Raw genomic sequence first — 17,958 nt, 5'->3', positions numbered from 1 at the left:
ATCAGAGAGGGGAACCCCCCCCCAAGTCTCTGCCTCTCCCAGAGAAGATTGGTGAGGTCACAGGGAGGAGGCCCCGGGGCAGGGCCAGAGATGATGTCACTGACTCAGAACATTAGAAGAACACCTGGTGTTGGAGTTCATACAAGCTAAAACCCAACACTTGGACATTAAAGTTAAACATTTGGAGGAAACACATGAACTGAAGTCTGAACTGGATGAAACATCTGATACTGTAAGTAGTAAACAGGAAATCCTACATTTTGGTCATTGCCTGATATGTTGCCATCAAGTGGACGGAGGTCAGAAGTTCAACTTGGACTCCAGCGCTGTGGTTTCAGGTCAGACCAGTGTGTGCACTCAGGGCCAGGAATTGGACTCCGACTGGAGGTTTAAAAAAAAAAGGTGATGAAATAAACATGTGATTTAGGACCTGATGTGTTGGGGCCCACACTAGAGCAAGACTAACCTCTCACAAACCAGAGGCCTTGCTCCCTGATCTTCTTAGAGCTCTATACAGTTCCACCCGGGTCAGTAGAAACTTCAGACCACTGAAGGTCTGCAAGTTGACTTCTGTACGAAGCAACACCTGCTCATCAAACTTTGGTTCCCCAAGTGGCGAGGAAGATCCTGGAGCACATCAGGGGCCTTCACAGGAAACTGATTTGAACTTGTTCCAGGTCAGCGAGTGGCTGGACACATTCTGAACGCAGACGGTCTGGAGGTCAAAAGTTTTATTGTCACATCAGACGCCAGCCTTCATCTGGCTGTGGGGCGGCAGCGGCTTGCCCAGGTGGACTCCTGCCGTCAGACCAAACTCCCTCCCAGCATGCTTCTCCTGGACGTCCGGCTTCAGCTGGAACCCTGCCTTCACGTCGAAGCACTCCAGAGGAGTGAAGGTCAGCGGCGCGTCACCGAAGACGCCCGCCAGCCTCTTCCGCCAGGACTCCAGCATGGCGGCGCGAGCCTCGGCCGAGGAGTCTGAGGGAGCCCAGAAGATCTGAGGGGCCAGAACCTGGAAGCCACAGTAGTGCAGGATGCCGTTCTGCAGACAGAAACCAGGTCAACCATGAACACCACCACCTGAGAAGCCAGCCCACCTGCATCGGCCACAAGGTCACGTTCATGTCTCCGTTGATGCCGTTTGAGCTGAACATGGATTGCTGAGAGCCGGTGGTGAAGGACAACAGCGCCCTCTTGTCCTGCGGAGAGCCAGGTCAGGAGCGTCTGGCACACACCTACAGCACCTTCCTACCTTGAAGACGCCCTCGGAGAACCTCTTCTCTGGAGAGAAGGCGAAGCCCAGAGTGAGGACACGGTCAATCCATCCCTTCAGGATGGCAGGGAAGGAGAACCAGTACATGGGGAACTGGAAGTGAAGCCCAGTCAGAAGGTGCTGGAGAGAAAGGAGAGAACCTTCAGACGTTACCTGGAAGATCACAAGCTCCGCCTCTTTCAGCTTCCGCTGCTCCTCCATGATGTCGGCAGACAGCTTTCCTTCCTCCCAGGCCAGCTTGGTCTCCTCAGAGTACCTGAAGTGCTGCGGGTTCTTCACCTCTCCTGGAGGAGACCAGACTTGAGCGAGCATCTGAGAGTGGAACACTGGCCCTGGTGGCCTTGTCACCCACCCACATCCTCAGCCGTGGCAGCAGCCCTGAACTTGATGGCGTACAGGTCAGAGACCTCCACGGCGCAGCCCTGAGCGCTCAGCACCTCCACAGCAGCGTCTTTGGCTGCAGCGTTGAAGGAGGCGCCGCTCTGGTGGGCGTAGACGATCAGAACCTTCTTTGATGCTGAGGAGAGACGGAGGTGTAAGCCAGAGCTCAGTCACCGGCCACTCTGCACTTCAACTCTGGAGCTTCACCAAAGAAGCTTCATGGTGTCAAAGGAACACATGGACCAGAAAATCTCACTTCACTGAGTCTAGAGCCAAACATTGACTGGCAGGCTTGACCTTTCGACCCTTGAAATGGCACCTGGGAGGCAGGTGAGAGCTTCACCAGACTGTTGAGGCTAGAGCACCAGCGAGACACAGTGGAACGTCTGAGCAGCAAAGACCGTCATCAGAAAGCTGGACTCACCCATCGTTGCTGCAGTGAGCGGCGACCTTCGACCTCAGCTGGAGCCTCAGTGGATCAGAGAGGAGACGCTGCCACCGACACTCTTGTACTCGTCACCAGCAGCTGCTTCGTTAGCCCACACGTGTGCTGCCAATCACTAATCAGGAAGGACCAATCAGCTCTCAGCGTGATGTCACCACGGACGTCCCACTTCACCAGACAGTTTTCAGCTCTCACCGTGCCAAGTTGCAGGCTTCAGTTTCTGCCAGTGGTTTCAGGTCAACAAGTCTACGTTGACCCGTGCAGTGACAACTGAATGACTTCCATCCCATACTTCCTTGGTCACAAAGCTGTTTCAGACCTGGTGTCTCAAGTCATTTGAAGGTTTTTTATTATCCAACTTCACATCTTCCAGTCTTTGAGGTTTCCCGACTCCGTCTCACATGTTCTTGTTCTCAGTGTCAGTCAAAGACCTGCGTATATCACCAAGCATGTTCTGAACTTTCAGGTTGACCAAGTCATGTTTGTTATTTGCAATAACTCTTTAACTCCTAATTTCCTCAAGTGCATGATGGTTTCCCCAGTCACTGAGACGCTCACCACATCTGTTTTGGACTTCCCCGAGTCATTTTGAGTTTTTTTGTTGTATTTACAAATTCTATTTCATTATCTATTCCAGGTTTATCGTATCCAAACGTGGTGGTTCGCCAAGTCTCTTCCAAGTTAATCATTTTTTTCTCAGATTTTTCTGGTCATTTTCAGAGGAGCCGCTGCAGATGAGACTGAAGGTTTGCACGGAGCTCCTCCGCCAGGACTGGTGCCATGACGAAGCCTGGAACGTTCCTCGAGGAGTTCAGGATGATGGAAAACCAAATGTAAACCAAAGAAAGCTCGACCGTGTCGACTGGTCCGCCGTGTCCCTGCCGTGAGTGAGATCCAGAGGACCTCTGATGTCATCAAAACCACATGAAGCACTTTGGTCTGCTGCAGCTTTGAAGCCCTCGTCTACCTTCTTCAGATGTTGCTGGCAAACAAAGTGGTTGCCTCAGGGGACGAAGCGTTTATAAGGAGGCCGTCGAACCTGAGCAGGCACATCTGGAAGCAGACCACAGCCACATCTGTCCAGGGAACCAGCAGCAGACAGGACTTCTGTCTGTCCGTCATCATGAAGCTGCTCCAGGTTCCTCACACGCAGAGCTGGTTTGAAGGAAATCGAGTGGCTCTGGGGACCTCTGCAGGGACAGGCTCCGCCCCTTGTTTGAGAACCTAGCAGGAGAAAATGTGAGGAAGAAGTTGCTCCACTGAACATGGTCAGAAGTTAGATGGTCACATTCTAGGGGGCCTCCATCTTCAGCTGCAGAGAAGAGCCAGGTCAGCGCACCGATGACGGTCTCAAGCTCGTCTGTCTGCGTCCTGGTTTATCCCAGCGGCAGCAGCAGGACCGAAGGCGTCACCTCCAGAGGAGCCTGGAAGGTGGAGGTGACAAATGAACGTCAGTGAGGTGAAGGGCACAGAGGTCAGCACTTCACACGTTTGTGTCAAATCTTTCCAGAAGATTTGACGGCGTGTTTCAGCCAAGCATTTTTGACAAACCACAGCCATGAAAATGATAGCGTGCCTGGAATCCAGGGAAGTAAAAGGCGAGATGGGAAACTGCTGCGACAGCGTCATCATGTTGGTCTCTGTGGCACGAGATGATGAGCGTCCAGGTTTATTCAAAGTCGGAGCTTTGGCAGTGATGAATCGCAGCACTGCGCAGCCTCAGTTGACTTCCTGACAGTAGTAGCCACAGTAGTGCAGGATGCCGTTCTGCAGACAGAAACCAGGTCAACCATGAACACCACCACCTGAGAAGCCAGCCCACCTGCATCGGCCACACGTTCATGTCTCCGTTGATGCTGTTTGAGCTGAACATGGACTGCTGAGAGCCGGTGGTGAAGGACAACAGCGCCCTCTTGTCCTGCGGAGAGCCAGGTCAGGAGCGTCTGGCACACACCTACAGCACCTTCCTACCTTGAAGACGCCCTCAGAGAACCTCTTCTCTGGAGAGAAGGCGAAGCCCAGAGTGAGGACACGGTCAATCCATCCCTTCAGGATGGCAGGGAAGGAGAACCAGTACATGGGGAACTGGAAGTGAAGCCCAGTCAGAAGGTGCTGGAGAGAAAGGAGAGAACCTTCAGACGTTACCTGGAAGATCACAAGCTCCGCCTCTTTCTCGCTGCCTCTTTTCAAGTCAAAGCAACATCAGTGGACCTTCACCTGCTGGCAGGGGCCACAACAAAACTCTCTACAGTCTGTGGAAACAAGGTTGAGAGAGCGCAGATTTGAAAAGCTGCAAGAGAAGAGTTGGGTGGAACATTAGATTTAGGTTCGTTGACTAGAAAACACAGTCAACTCTAACGCTCATTTTCATAAAGACTCACTGACGTCAAACACTAATTCCTTTTACTGTATATCCACCTTCATACCATGATTATTTTTATTATTGTTTTTCTTCAAGATTGCACGTTATTCCAAGGCACTGTCCTAGTTGGTGGGATCCTCACTGACCTGTGCAATAAAGCTGATTCTGAGGCAGCATCCAGAGACCGTGCCTTGAATTAAGAGGGAATAGCGCCATCTGGTGGAAAAAAGTCAAACAACGCGTCACTGACCCACTTCAGTTTTGAGGATCCCAGTCAGGTTTAAACAGCTGACTCGTCATGTGTTGATTTAATGAAGCAACATTCTTCAGCTAAAACAAACTCTCAACTCTGAGCTTCATTCGAGGGCTTCAAAGAGACGCGTCTCCAGGATACCTTCAAGGTCACCAACAACCACCTTGAGCTTCCATCAGAACCTCTCAGTGAAAGCAGACTGGGTTTGTCCCAAAGTTCCCACACTACAGAAACAGCACTTCTCTGAACATCAGAGCCAGAGAAAAGCATGGACTTGCCCATTGTGGATCTCTGAGCAGCGAGACTGCCAGGACCTGCTGCTCACTCTGTGGAGGAACCTGCTGCAGCGAAGCTCCCGCCCGGTTGTTATCGTTCTCGTCAGCAGACAAACCTGCGGCAGTTCAGAGCACTCACAGGTCGTCCTGGACAAAAGTGGAATCCAGAGAGAAATCATCTTCATATTTATGTGATATCTTCTGTCTGTTTTGGCCTCAGCTGGTAAGACAACATCAAACACTGAAACATTTCGAATTTCCCTCCAGGCTTGTTTCGGTTCCTGCTGGAGGAGATGAGTCAGCACAATTCTGGGACTGGATCAAACATTTATTACACTTTATTGAATGGATTTTTTTTTCTCACAGCTGTGGACCATCACTGCAGCAGCAGGTCACTGTCGACTGAGCTCTCAGAGGTCAACACATATGGGTTGGTTGGTTAGCAGACATCAGAACAGAACATCATGTCATTTATACACTTCAACTCTGTGTAGAAGGAGAGTGCAACATGATGAGCAATGATGATCACATCACCAATAAAGTCTGGATCAGAAAGACTTGTGACCAAACGCACATGTTCTGTCAGAAAAGTGATCAGCCCACAACATGTCAGTGGATCACAAGATCAAACGTGTTCATTTGTGCGATTATTTTGTCCCCACCATCTGTTGAGGAATGCTGTACTTATTGGCAATGACAGGTGAGAAATCAGTACAAGTCCAGAACTGCATTTGTAAAATTGCAGGCATTTCGTCAGTGAATAAATTGGTCAATAATTTACCAACTAAATACTCATTACATTCTTCATTTGAGGAACGTAACATGGACTTCTTTAGCTTCACTTCAACTGTGACAATGATCCCACCTCCACCTCTCCAACTTCACATATTAGCTCTGTTTAACTGGAAAAACCAACTAGGGTCCAGATTCTAGGACCTGCCATAGAAAGGGTCCATATGTGACGTAGTCCCAAGTTCCTACAGTGCAAAAGTAGCTGCCAGGGAGGAAACCAGAGCAAGCTCCAAGTCCATCATCAGGTGAGTTCAGCACCTCTGCTACCCTGTGAAAGACTCCTCTTTCCCTCCGTCTCTCCTGAGAGTCACGGCCACAGAGACTCTTCCTCTCCACTCCACCTCCCAGTAACAGACACCAGTCACAGCATCTCTGGTCATCACCTGAGGACACCGCTCAAACTTGTCGGGATGGTCAAGATAATCCTGATCCTCCGTCACTAGTTCCACCATGCTGTTGTTGTTGGACAGCAGGAGGCGCCAGTGAGCTGTGTCTGGGTCCAGTGAGAGTAGACGGAAGTCTGAGAGAAGAAGACACATGTGGTGATAATGGTAGAGGTGGAAGAAATCTTCTCTTCCAGAGACAATCAGTCCAAACTGACGGGTCAGTCTTCTGAGACTGGGGCCACCTCAAGAGAAAACCAGGAGGACTGGAACATCCCAGAATAATCTGGATGAGCTGTCGTCACATGTGAATGACAAGTGTGTCCATGTGATGTCAGGAGTTAAGCTAGCTGTCACTAATATCAGTCTAGTTCAGGGAACATGAAGATGTTCAGGATGATTCAAGATGAGGTGATGATGATGATGATGATGACGATCAAGTGACTCAGTGAACTGACTTGTCAAATTCACAGATCACAGTCACATTCTGAGTTCAAATGGACAGAAATGTTTGTTTTTTGTCCACTTGACAGTGAAAGCGAAACCATGTTGAAGCTTCTGAAGGCAGAAGGACTTGAAGTAGCAGACTTTACTTGATGCTGCAACTGTAGGTCTTAAACATAGAGACAGAGTTGAAAAGTTCTCATGTAGCAATAAAAACAGACTTACACATCATCACTTGAGATCTCAGACATCTCTGATCTACCTCCATCAAGCCTGGAGGAAGGAAGAGTGAGAAGGATGAGAGTGGAGCAGAGCCACGAAACTTCAGATGTTTCAGGACTATTATCTCCGGCTGCTAAGTGGACAACTCTTTCATGATGACAACAAAGATGGATCTCTAAAAAGCTGCTCAGTCTCAACGGTCCCCTTGGTGCTTCCACTGGTGTCCAGCAGAAGAACATACAACAAGAGCATCGTCACGCAGCCGCAGCCTCTCTGTCTGCTTCAGTCTGAAGCTCTTTGGAGCTCAGTCAGTGATTCTGCTGCTCTGTCCATACCTGAGAGTCTCCAGCCTCCAGTCTGGACTCTCCAGTCCAGCAGACAGCAGCTCCAGTCCTGCTCCTCCTGGATGGTTGTAGCTCAGGTCCAGCTCTCTCAGATGGGAGGGGTTAGAGGTCAGAGCTGAGGCCAGAGTAGCACAGCCTCCCTCTGAGATGCTACACCATGACAGACTGTAATGAAGAAGGAACAATGTTTTAGAGAGTCATGAGAGCAGAAAGCACCGTCCAGTTGTGAAGCAGAACTGAAGATAGGAGATGATGTGTTCTGACCTGAGAGTCTCCAGGTGACAGTGTGGACTCTTCAGTCCAGCAGACAGCAGCTCCACTCCTGGATCCTTCAGGTTGAAGTTGTAACTCAGGTCCAGTTGTGTCAGACGAGAGGACGGAGAGCTGAGGACTGAGGACAGAAGGGAACCGCTTCTCTCTGACAGGAAACACCCTCTCAGGCTGTGAAAGAGACGAATGTCATCAACAACAACAATCCTCTATCATGACAAGACTTTGAAAACTTGATGTGAGGACATTTAGGGCAGCAACGATTAGTTGACGTCATCGATAACGTTAACAAAAATTTGTTGACGCCAAAACTGTGCATTGATGCGTCGTCTTGCTGTTGGTGTAAACGCACACAGGCCGCAGGATGGGCATCGAGTACTGGTTGTTATTCAGAAGCCTTGAGAAAATATCACATTCTCTGGAATCATTAAGATATGTTGATTTCTGTGATAAGCAACTTCAGGTTAAACAGAAATTCAAAATATGTCCAAACAAAGGTAATCGCGACTAGTGGACTAAACGAAAAAATAATGAATAGATTAGTCGACAACAAAAATAATCCTTAGTTGCGGCCCAAATCACATTATTGTTGGAATATTTGAGGCGCTTTATACAACATGAAGACAACAACACAAGCGTGATGAAAGAGCAGCACAGAGCTCCACCAGACATCAAATTCAGTGATTTTCAATTGTCCTAGCTGCGACGTGTCTTGTGCATCAGTGTGATCAGTGGACCAGGAACTCCTGCACTTACAAACATTCCATGTTGTCTGGAGAGCAAACTGTGAAATTAAATGACATTACATTATTCAATATTTTAACGCATTTTCTTGTAATTAATTAATCATAATTAACTCGTTTAAGTCCCACTACTAGTTTAAAACCATGACTAAGATCATTGTTTTGGTGTTCTTTGGTTGCGTGTGGCTTCCATCCATTAAACACAAATCACATGAATGGCGCCCCTGCTGGCCAGGAAGTGAATCAATTCAGGGGATTTGCTGAATAGATTTTGAATCGTAGATATATATCGCAATATATTGCTGAACCAATGTTTTTACCCACCCCTAACCAGCACTCTTTTCATTATGGATGAACAGAGAAATTCGGCCGCAGAAACTTTCTGGCAGACTACTGTCCAAAACTCTTCTTTCTGCCAACCGTTCACAGAGGGATGTTCACGTAGGGCCATGACAATCTTTATGTTATGTTATTTCCTCAGAGAAACTACTGTTAAAGTTTTATTTTTTACAGCGTTGACCTGACCTGAGAGTCTGAAGGTGACAGTGTGGACTCTTCAGTCCAGCACACAGCAGCTCCACTCCTGAATCCTTCAGCTTGTTGCGGGTCAGGTCCAGTTGTGTCAGACTAGAAGACGGAGAGCTGAGGACTGAGGACAGAAGGGAACCACTTCTCTCTGACAGATGACACCCACTCAGCCTGTGGAAGAGAGTGTCATCAACAAGTGAGACTTTTTCAATCCTCTATTTTAAAGACTTGATCTGAGGACACACTGAACTCTTTCCCTTCGGTAGATCATCATCACATTATTGCTGGAATATTTGAAACTGAGACCCTTGATTGTGTTGGAACACAATAGTTTTAATAACTTTACAGACATTTTGTTGTCGTCATCCCTGGGGTAAAAGTTCTACCAGACAGGAAGTTCAGACTCCAGTGTAGAGACTCCAGTGTACATATGTTAATAAAAAGGTTCGAGAGCAGTGTCTCAGGTTGTTCTTATGGTCCAAAAATGTGTAATTATATGAATAATGCACAGAATATAATTTACACTCATAACATCTACAAAAATCATTAAGACATTTTTAATTCTTTAATCTTAAATCTGAGTTCTTTATTTCATATGTAGCAGAAACCCGACAGAACATCTGATCTGCTGTTCTGCCGAGCAACTTTGACCCTCTGGAGCTGTTGTAGAAGAACGTAGATACATGTATTTATATATACTGATAACTTAACACCTCAATCTATTCTCCATTCAGAACAAACATTCACTATTTGGAAGGAACATGCCACCAAGGACAGGAACATTACAGAGCATAATAAAATATCTGATGCTGGACGTCTAACTATGACCACCACCTCATCCGTGCAGTGATCTCCTGCCTGATACTTTTGACAGACGCTTGTCAGACCAACCAAGCTGGAGTTTCAGACTTTCATTTCTCAGCTCAGAAGCTGGACAGATGATGTGCTCTAACCTGAGAGTCTGCAGGTGACAGTGTGGACTCTTCAATCCAGCAGTCAGCAGCTCCACTCCTGGATCCTTCAGGATGTTCTCACTCAGGTCCAGTTGTGTCAGACAAGCAGACGGAGAGCTGAGGACTGAGGACAGAAGGGAACCGCTTCTCCCTGAGAGGTGACAGGCTTTCAGTCTGAATAAAATGAAGAGGGAAATGAAACATTCATGTTTAGTACACATCATCAGAGATGTTTCTGGTTTCAGTGTTTGACTTACAGAACTTCTTTTGAAGCTTGGACCACAGCCAGCAGCCTCTCAAGAACCTCCTCTGAACCAGAGTATTTCTTCAAGTCAAAAACGTCCAGATCTCCCTCTGAGGACAGTAAGATGAAGGCCAGGGTGGACCACTGAGCAGGAGACAGTTGACCTGTGGAGAGAGCTCCTGATCGCAGCTGCTGATGGACCTCCTCCACTAGAGAAGTGTCCTTCACTTCACTCAGACAGTGGAAGAGATTGATGATTCTGTCTGGAGACACATTCTCACTTATCTTCTTCTTGACAAGCTCTGCCGTGTCCTGATGGGTCCAGGAGCTACTTCCTGTCTGTGTCAACAAACCTGGAAGGAGCCTCTGGCTGGTCTGCAGAGAAAGACCCAGAAGGAAACGCAGGAACAAGTCCAGATGTCCATTTGGACTTTCTACAGCTTCATTGATTGCCCTCTGGTAGAACTGTCTCATGTGACGTTTGTCTCCAAAGACTTTTGACAGGATAATAGTTTGTTCTAAATCGAGCAGATTGACTCCAGAGTTGATGAACTTCAGGTGGACATGAAGAGCAGCCAGAAACTCCTGGAGACTCAGGTGGGCGAAGCAGAAGACCTTGTCCTGGTACAGTCCTCTCTCCTCTCTGAAGATCTGTGTGAAGACTCCTGAGTAAACTGCAGCAGCTGTGATGTCGATGCCACACTCTGTGAGGTCTGATTCATAGAAGATCAAGTTTCCTCTCTGCAGCTGCTCAAAAGCCAGTTTTCCCAGAGACTCAATCATCTTCCTACTCTCAGGATCCCAAACTGTGTCTGTCCCAGTTCCTCCATGGTACTTGAGCTTCTTGACTTTGGCCTGAACCACCAGGAAGTGGATGTACATCTCAGTCAGGGTTATGGGCAGCTCTACGGTCTCTCTGCTCTTCAACATGTCCTCCAGAACCCTGGCAGTGATCCAGCAGAAGATGGGGATGTGACACATGATGTAGAGGCTTCGTGAGCTCCTGATGTGAGAGATGATGGTGGTATGCTCCTCATCTCTGAACCTCTTCCTGAAGTACTCCTTCTTCTGGAGGTCAGTGAACCCTCTGACCTCTGTCACCATGTCCACACACTCAGGAGGGATCTGATTGGCTGCTGCAGGTCGTGTGGTGATCCAGAGCTGAGCTGAGGGAAGCAGCTTCCCCCTGATGAGGTTGGTCAGCAGGACGTCTACTGAGGTGGACTCTGTAGCTTCTGTCAGGACCCGACTGTTGAAGTCCAGAGGGAGTCGACACTCGTCCAGACCGTCCAAGATGAACAGAACCTGGACTCCTTCAAAATCGTTGAGTCCTGAGTCTTTGGTTTCAGGAAAGAAGCGATGAACAAGTTCCATCAAACTCAACTTCTTCTCTTTCAGCAGGTTCAGCTCTCTGAAGGTGAAAGGAAACACCAGCTGGAAGTTCTGGTGGGCTTTGTCTTCAGCCCAGTCCAGAGTCAGCTTCTGTGTCAGGAGGGTCTTCCCAATGCCAGCCACGCCCTTCGTCAGCAGGCTCCTGATTGGTTGGTCTGTGTCAGGCGAGGCTTTAAAGAGGTCTTCTGGTCTGATGGTAGTTCCTGCTCTGGTCTGGTTCCTGGTTGCTGCTTCGATCTGTTGGACCTCGTGCTCCTGGTTGACCTGGTCTGTGCCCCCCTCAGTGATGTAGAGCTCTGTGTAGATCTGATTGAGAGGGGCAGAGTTTCCTGCTTTAGCCACCCCCTCAGACACACTGTGGAACTGCTCCTTCAGCCTCCTCTTCAGTCGTCCTCCACACTCTGCAGCAAGACTTCCTGAATGACGACAGAAGTCACATGATCAGAGGAATCTAGAAGGTGAAGATGATCAATGTTTAGAGCTCCATGTGTTTAAAACTGAAATGGACTTTTAGATTGATGGCTTCAGATTTAGCAGGTTCAAAGTTACAGGTTCAAATCCTCTTACTGCTCCATAGAACATCAGCAAGCTCCTCCTCCTTTATAGTCCTCAGGATGTTCATGAAGATCTTCAAGAAAGCTTCTCTGTTGCCCTTCATTTTCTCTTCTTCACACTTAAACTGCTCTTTCTCATCATCCTGGTACTTCGGCTCATCTGGACCGAAGAACCTTTGGACTCTCTTCAGTTCTTTCTTCAGCAGGATCATGGCAATCACCTCAAGCAACTGGAACATAAACAAATGGCCTGATCATGTGACAAAGGGAAGAGCTACTGACTTCCAGAAGCCAACAGAATCCTGCTCCCAAAGAAGATCTGCAACAAACAGGTCCAGTTGTCCAGCACGCAGGCTTCCATGAAGCAGCAGGTCGGTGAGTTAGCAGCTGTTGGAGTTAGCAGGAGGAGTTAACACTCGAACATACCTGAAGCGTGGAGTCCAGATCTGCCCGATGCTGCTGGACAAAGTGGAGGCAGAGATCATCTGAGAGCAGCTGATCCTTTCTGTGGAGAAGACAATCATCAGACAGAGGTTACGACTATGGATGTGCAAAATACAAGACAAGGCTCATGAATCTGTCTGTTGTGAGACTTAATGTTGCCCAATTGAGGACACCGTATTCTGTGACGGCTGCTCGCTCTCTCTCTCCAGGACCAGGACATCCAATTGCCAGGTATTCAGTTCGTTCCATTAAGTATGTAGCAGTGCCTCTCAGTGGACGGTGATCTGGAGTCTTCCAAGTACTCCGTACTGCGTGTGCGTAATCTGCTCGTCACCTCTGCACCGGAGAAGTGGTGGAAAATGCTGGCCGGTAATAGACGCAGTCGAACAGCACAGAGAGCGCTTATTTTTATTGGTCTGATGTGACGAGGCAGGATGGATTTTTGGTGCCAAGCAGTGCGCAGTTTAGAGGGTACGTTGGTCATGGGTTGAAACAAAACAAGGAAAAAGGAAAACCATGAAGCTCACCTCTCTCCTGGAGACGCTTGTCCACCCTTGAAATCAAAAGGACGAAACATCGACTGGTCACTCTTCAGAGACTGACAACTGATTTCCACCTCTTCTGCCTTCTCTTGATAAGTCCTGATCGTGACACAACTCTGATCAACACTCCAAACTAGAGGTCCTCTCGGGGTTGCTCCTGCACTGTCTCTCACCTGCCCCTCCTCTGATGCTCCTGACCTCCTCTGAAGTCATAAAGTATGCCCTTAGACCGATGACTCTTCAGAGACTCACAGCTGGGAGCATGTCCAAATCCATGTGTTCTTCCACCAGCATCTGATGAGAGTGGCTTTGATCTGAAGACACAAAAGTAGCAGAGTGAAAATGATTTCAAGTATTTGGAGCAGCTCTAACAGGAGGATTGATCTTCTCACCTCTCATCTCTGGTCTGGCTGTCATGGTCCTCAACTAGAGGGGCTTTAGAGGAATGAGCTTCCTTCTGTCTGCCCACACCTTCACACAAGCACAACCGCATCATTCATGAGTTTGGTTCAACAACAGGACACACTCGCCCTCAAATGAACATGTTAACACTTGAAATAACAGGTCACACTTCTGTGTTCCACATGCTGACAGAGTTGAAGACATTCTTTTTTGCAGTGGCTTTTAGTACAAACTGAGCACCTATTTTGTTGCTGTTAATATATTGGGTTTTATTATTCTGTGTTTAATCCTGTTTTTTCTGCATTGAGTATACTTATTTTTATTTTTTATTTATTTAATTGAGTTTAATGTTACTGTAAAGCACCAGCAATAGAAACATGACCCTGACCAGATGTCAGATGGAAGCCACTGAACGTCTTCTCAATGCAGGACCTTGACTTCAGATGTAAATAGAAAATGATGGCAGATTACAGCATCGGTTGCCATGCCAAAGGTGCATGAAGAAGAGGCATAGCTCATGGATCATTAACCACAGCGGTTTCATGATTTACTTGGCTATCAGAACCTGATACGACAAAGGATTGAATCGGCTCATCCAGATCTAAAACGCAGTTTGAGGATCACAAATCATCTGTCAGACACTCAGCAAAAAAGAAAATCTGGTCAAGGGTGGTTTGGAATCAACTCAGTTTCCTGACTTAGTTAGGAAACTTAGTACACTTCCTTTACTGTCATTGGAGAAATAAACACAATTGAGTCAATACCAATACACATACATGCATGCATACATACATACATACATACTGTACATATATATATATATTGCATGTTGCAATATTAAAAATAGTTCAACTAGCAATCAACGTGAGAACTAATGTGAGTTATTGAGCTTAGAGTTAACAGACAAATATTTCTGTCAAATGTTGCCAGTTCGCTCAGGTGGGCGTGTGTGGACGTGAGGGGTGTGACACAGCGAGAGAGAGTGGGAGCGCGGCACCTGAAAGTGGTTGTTGGAAAAATAAACTTGGTCAGACAAGCAGAGACCCGGAGATTTTTTTCATACTGTTACCAGCGCGAGTCACAGACCCGGAGGTTCCTTACCACGGTTCGGAACTGATCGAGCGGGTCCGGTAACACAAAATAAGAACACAACTTACTTTCTCAAGAAAAATAAATGAAAAACGAGTAAGCAAAAATTTAGGTCAATACCATAATTTTAATCTTTGTTGTCAAGATTTGTGGATGATGTAAACTTTTGCTACTTTTACTTTCAGTTTTTTATTTGATTCTGTGTGTTGAGCACATTTGTAGTCGAGTTAGAGTCGTTCTGAAGGTCAGTTTTCACTAGGGTCCTTCAAACAACCTATTGACTTGTTATCTTGAATTGGCCTGACACACACACACACACACACACACACACACACACACACACACACACACACACACACACACACACACACACACACACACACACACACACACACACACACACACACACCTAATTCCTCGATTATGTTCAGCAGTTTTCAAAAATCAGCTCCTTCTTTCAAGTTCAAGATTAAACAGGTGTTTTGGAAAGTCACTGGCCTGTATGCGATTCTTCGCCTGTCAGAAAAGACGAGTCCATGGCGTTCTTGCGAGCGAGGATTTCACTGATACTAGCAGGCTTCTGAGCGCTCCAGCAACTCGCAGCCCTCTGACAGTTTCACTTTCAGTCTGACACGGAGTTCCCCGATGACGCATTCAACACAATCACCTGTTTAACTGTTTATCGCGGGATTCGACTTGATGTGGCTTATACATTGTTTCTGAGGAAGAGTGGCGCGTGTTTTCAAGAAAGATGCCCCAGGAGGAAGCAACTCTGGAAGGCAACACAGACGGCAGCGCACACACTCGACCGGAGACGACGGTGAATAAAACCAAGCGCCCCCTCGCGACTGTTAAAAGAAGAAAGAGTAGATGTACTAGTCTGACAGCTTCAATAACGCTTGTTACTTTTGATGGTGTGAGAAATGTTAATGTACTGCATGATACAGAATTGATTTTAAAAAAGTACAGTGGTGCCTCGGTTTTCCTACGTCTCGGAATTCGAACAAAATGTTCTAGATTTTTTTGCATCGGATTTCGAACAGAAATCCAGAACTGGAACACCCCTGAAATAAGGTGGAAAAATCATAACGTGCGCGGACCGATCAGCTGACCCACGACTCGCTCTGTTATTGTGTATAACGCAGCCTCTGTATGCAGACGTGTCCCGTTAGCTCCATTTACTGACTGTTTTTTCTTCATATTGAGTTTTAAAACCTTTCCTGTCTCCGCACTGGACCGTGGACCGTAGAGTGTCACAGGGGAGGTCCCACTCCAGGGTCTGATGTCCTGTTGTGGGCTGGAGCTGGGACAGGGATGAGGCCAGTCTGGGACAGAGCGTGACTTGGTTTATGACTTTGTCACAGCCAAACTGCACAGAAGCGCACATTCAGAGCTGGACACGCACCGGCTGTCTGGAACGGAGTGGTGGAGAGGTACCACTGTATTCCCACCTCAGTAAATTCAGTCACTCTATTTTATTTGTACATGTTTCAACCAAACCGAGAAACGAAACGGAATTCCCAAGAATAAAACGGAGTCCCGCTGCTCGACCTCCACCTTCTGGCAGCAGAGGGGTGGTGGGGCTTCATGAAACCTCATCCGGATTTCCACAGCCCACTTGATGGCGCGCTTGTGTGACGCCAGGTTTTTCAAATCTAAAGACTTCTAAGCTGACTTTGGACAGTGCTTCCATTTCTAACGCTCTTTGTCCAACGCCATCAATATTAATAAACAAAAAACACGACTTCACAGCAACGTCAGTTACGTAAGTGCTAGCCACATGTTAGCTTAGCCGTTCATTCTAAAACGAAGTTCGCCGCCAAACGTATTAGAACTTTTAATGTTTTTAATGTAACGTCTAGAGTTGTAAGCAGAAATGTGCACCGGCTGCATGGTCCTTTCCCAATATTATCACCAGTTGAAAAGCAACCTACCAGCGGGGCGGTGGAAGCTTCGAGAACACCTTCCGGCGGCCGCCATCTTAGAAACCCACCGGGATGGAACGGTGTTTTCACTGACTTCCATGGCAGATAGGAAGAGTGCGTTCCTTCAAGTCTTCCTTTAACATCAAGATAAGCTGCCAAACCTGCCAGATAATAGAAGACAGGTTATTTCCGATAATGCTGCGTCAAAGATCGTCTCTACCAAGGAGAACAGTTACTCTGACAGCCTGATAAAGACGTCCACAGCTTGTGGGAGGCCGGGTCAAAGATCGTCTATCAAAGTATCCATTAAACTTCCGATGTCTTCAACTCCTCTAGTGACGTTTTACATTATTACTTGAGTTGAACACTTGTGGAAGCAAGTTATATGAGCCAGAGAAAACTCGTTTGTACACCTGCAGAAACGCCGGGATGATGTCTCACTCTGCTGAGAGGGAAAGCGGCGTCAACAACAACAATCCTGCCGACAGATAAAGTAGCTGGTTCCTGCCTGTAACTTCAGTTTAATGAATGTACCAAGCTAGTTGAAGGCGCCCAGAGAGAGATCATATTCAGGCCAGGCCTCCTGCTGCAGTTGAGTTTCAGTTTGATGCTCCTGCGCCAGAGGAACGTTGCTGGAGTCTGGACCGAGCGAATGATTCTGTGTTTTGCTTGGACCTTTGAAGGTCTCCCAAGTTAGAGGTCGTTCATGTTCCAGGGCTGCTGCCGTGCTCCCGCTGTGATCAGGATAATGGCCATATTTGCAGAGATAACTGAGGGGCCCCTCATTCTCTGCTCAGTCCTCGCTCTAAAGACAGCTTTTATCTTGCAGGAGATCAGGCCCAGGATGTGACCTCTTGTTTGACCCGTGCTGCTTCTTCCCTCCATTAGTCTGAGAGTGTGTGTTGGTCCGCGTGCTTTCATGTGAGCCACTGCACTGTAATGTAGCCCGCGGGCCGCGGGTATTATTCATGTCCACTGCAGCAGCAAGGATGGCACACTACACACACACACACACACACACACACACACACAGTGTTCACAATGAGGACGCAGAGCTGAGCTTGAAATGGGGCAGAGATTGTAGTGAAGGACACACTGCAATGTTTAATAATCGTCTTCGCCGATGCTGAGGCAAACAGCAGCCGTGGAGAGACGAAAGATGTTTCAATAATTTTACAGTAATATATCATCATTAAGGTGAGACTGAAGCCCTTTTAGACGACCACAAAAAATAATATTTTAAATGAATCTCATAAAACATTTAGGACTAATTCAAATCTGAACCTAGTTTGAAGGTCGTCCAGCTACTGTGTTTTTTTTTTTTGTTTTGGTTTTTTATGAGATAGTTTATCAGATATACAAATAACAAATATATAGTTTCTGCCTGAAGTGAGGTTGAAACACGACTCTGACATAACTGATGGATTACTGTTATGACATTTGCCACTGTGACATAAAAATTTAATTTGCACTTCATGTCCCTCAAAATGTATAAATAAGACATAAAAAATATCCAGTATAATGAGGTGCTTCATGACAATTTATTTATATAATGAGCATTGGTACCACGTTGTTCATACTTGAAAACATCTCTATTATGATCCTAATCAGGGCTAAAATGTAAATAAAGTGAAACTAATACATAATAAAATAATATATTTTACATTTTTCCCAATTAGCTCCTTGTTAAGTGACCTT

General features: G+C 47.0%; 2 protein-coding genes across 13 annotated transcripts; both read right to left on the bottom strand.

Annotated features, from left to right (window-relative positions):
• Window positions 1-742: 742 nt before the first annotated feature.
• LOC128765817 (ribosyldihydronicotinamide dehydrogenase [quinone]-like) lies at window positions 743-3,647 on the bottom strand. Of its 3 annotated transcripts, XM_053876961.1 has the most exons (8): window positions 3,388-3,646; window positions 2,295-3,323; window positions 2,079-2,214; window positions 1,626-1,790; window positions 1,427-1,557; window positions 1,253-1,366; window positions 1,098-1,199; window positions 743-1,042 (listed from the first exon to the last, which is right to left on the bottom strand). In XM_053876961.1, the coding sequence occupies exons 3-8, from the start codon at window positions 2,080-2,082 to the stop codon at window positions 743-745; spliced, it is 816 nt and encodes a 271-aa protein (XP_053732936.1). In that variant the 5' UTR covers window positions 2,083-2,214; window positions 2,295-3,323; window positions 3,388-3,646. The 3 variants fall into 3 exon arrangements, with proteins under 3 accessions (XP_053732936.1, XP_053732935.1, XP_053732934.1); XM_053876960.1 differs by having other exon boundaries at window positions 1,253-1,557; window positions 2,295-3,152; window positions 3,247-3,647; XM_053876959.1 differs by having other exon boundaries at window positions 1,253-1,557; window positions 3,388-3,647.
• Window positions 3,648-3,679: 32 nt separating this feature from the next.
• LOC128765815 (NLR family CARD domain-containing protein 3-like) lies at window positions 3,680-16,470 on the bottom strand. 10 transcript variants are annotated; one of them, XM_053876950.1, is made up of 17 exons: window positions 16,270-16,470; window positions 13,237-13,315; window positions 13,018-13,158; window positions 12,830-12,943; window positions 12,285-12,363; window positions 11,872-12,088; window positions 9,926-11,720; window positions 9,669-9,842; window positions 8,713-8,886; window positions 7,439-7,615; window positions 7,166-7,339; window positions 6,834-6,881; window positions 4,993-5,136; window positions 4,608-4,677; window positions 4,071-4,211; window positions 3,922-4,017; window positions 3,680-3,866 (listed from the first exon to the last, which is right to left on the bottom strand). In XM_053876950.1, exons 1-17 carry the CDS (start codon window positions 16,358-16,360, stop codon window positions 3,819-3,821), a joined length of 3,762 nt encoding a protein of 1,253 aa, XP_053732925.1. In that variant the 5' UTR covers window positions 16,361-16,470; the 3' UTR covers window positions 3,680-3,818. The 10 variants fall into 10 exon arrangements, 7 of the variants coding, with proteins under 7 accessions (XP_053732925.1, XP_053732926.1, XP_053732929.1 ...); XM_053876951.1 differs by lacking the exon at window positions 16,270-16,470 and adding an exon at window positions 14,834-15,225; XR_008415923.1 differs by lacking the exon at window positions 3,680-3,866 and adding an exon at window positions 4,245-4,389 and having other exon boundaries at window positions 3,989-4,017; window positions 4,071-4,184.
• Window positions 16,471-17,958: the final 1,488 nt, after the last annotated feature.

Source organism: Synchiropus splendidus, chromosome 10 (genome assembly GCF_027744825.2).
Source record: "Synchiropus splendidus isolate RoL2022-P1 chromosome 10, RoL_Sspl_1.0, whole genome shotgun sequence".
Lineage (NCBI taxonomy): Eukaryota > Metazoa > Chordata > Actinopteri > Syngnathiformes > Callionymidae > Synchiropus > Synchiropus splendidus.
The sequence above is the reverse complement of the archived record's forward strand: the minus strand, read 5'-3'. Positions and strand labels throughout refer to the sequence as shown.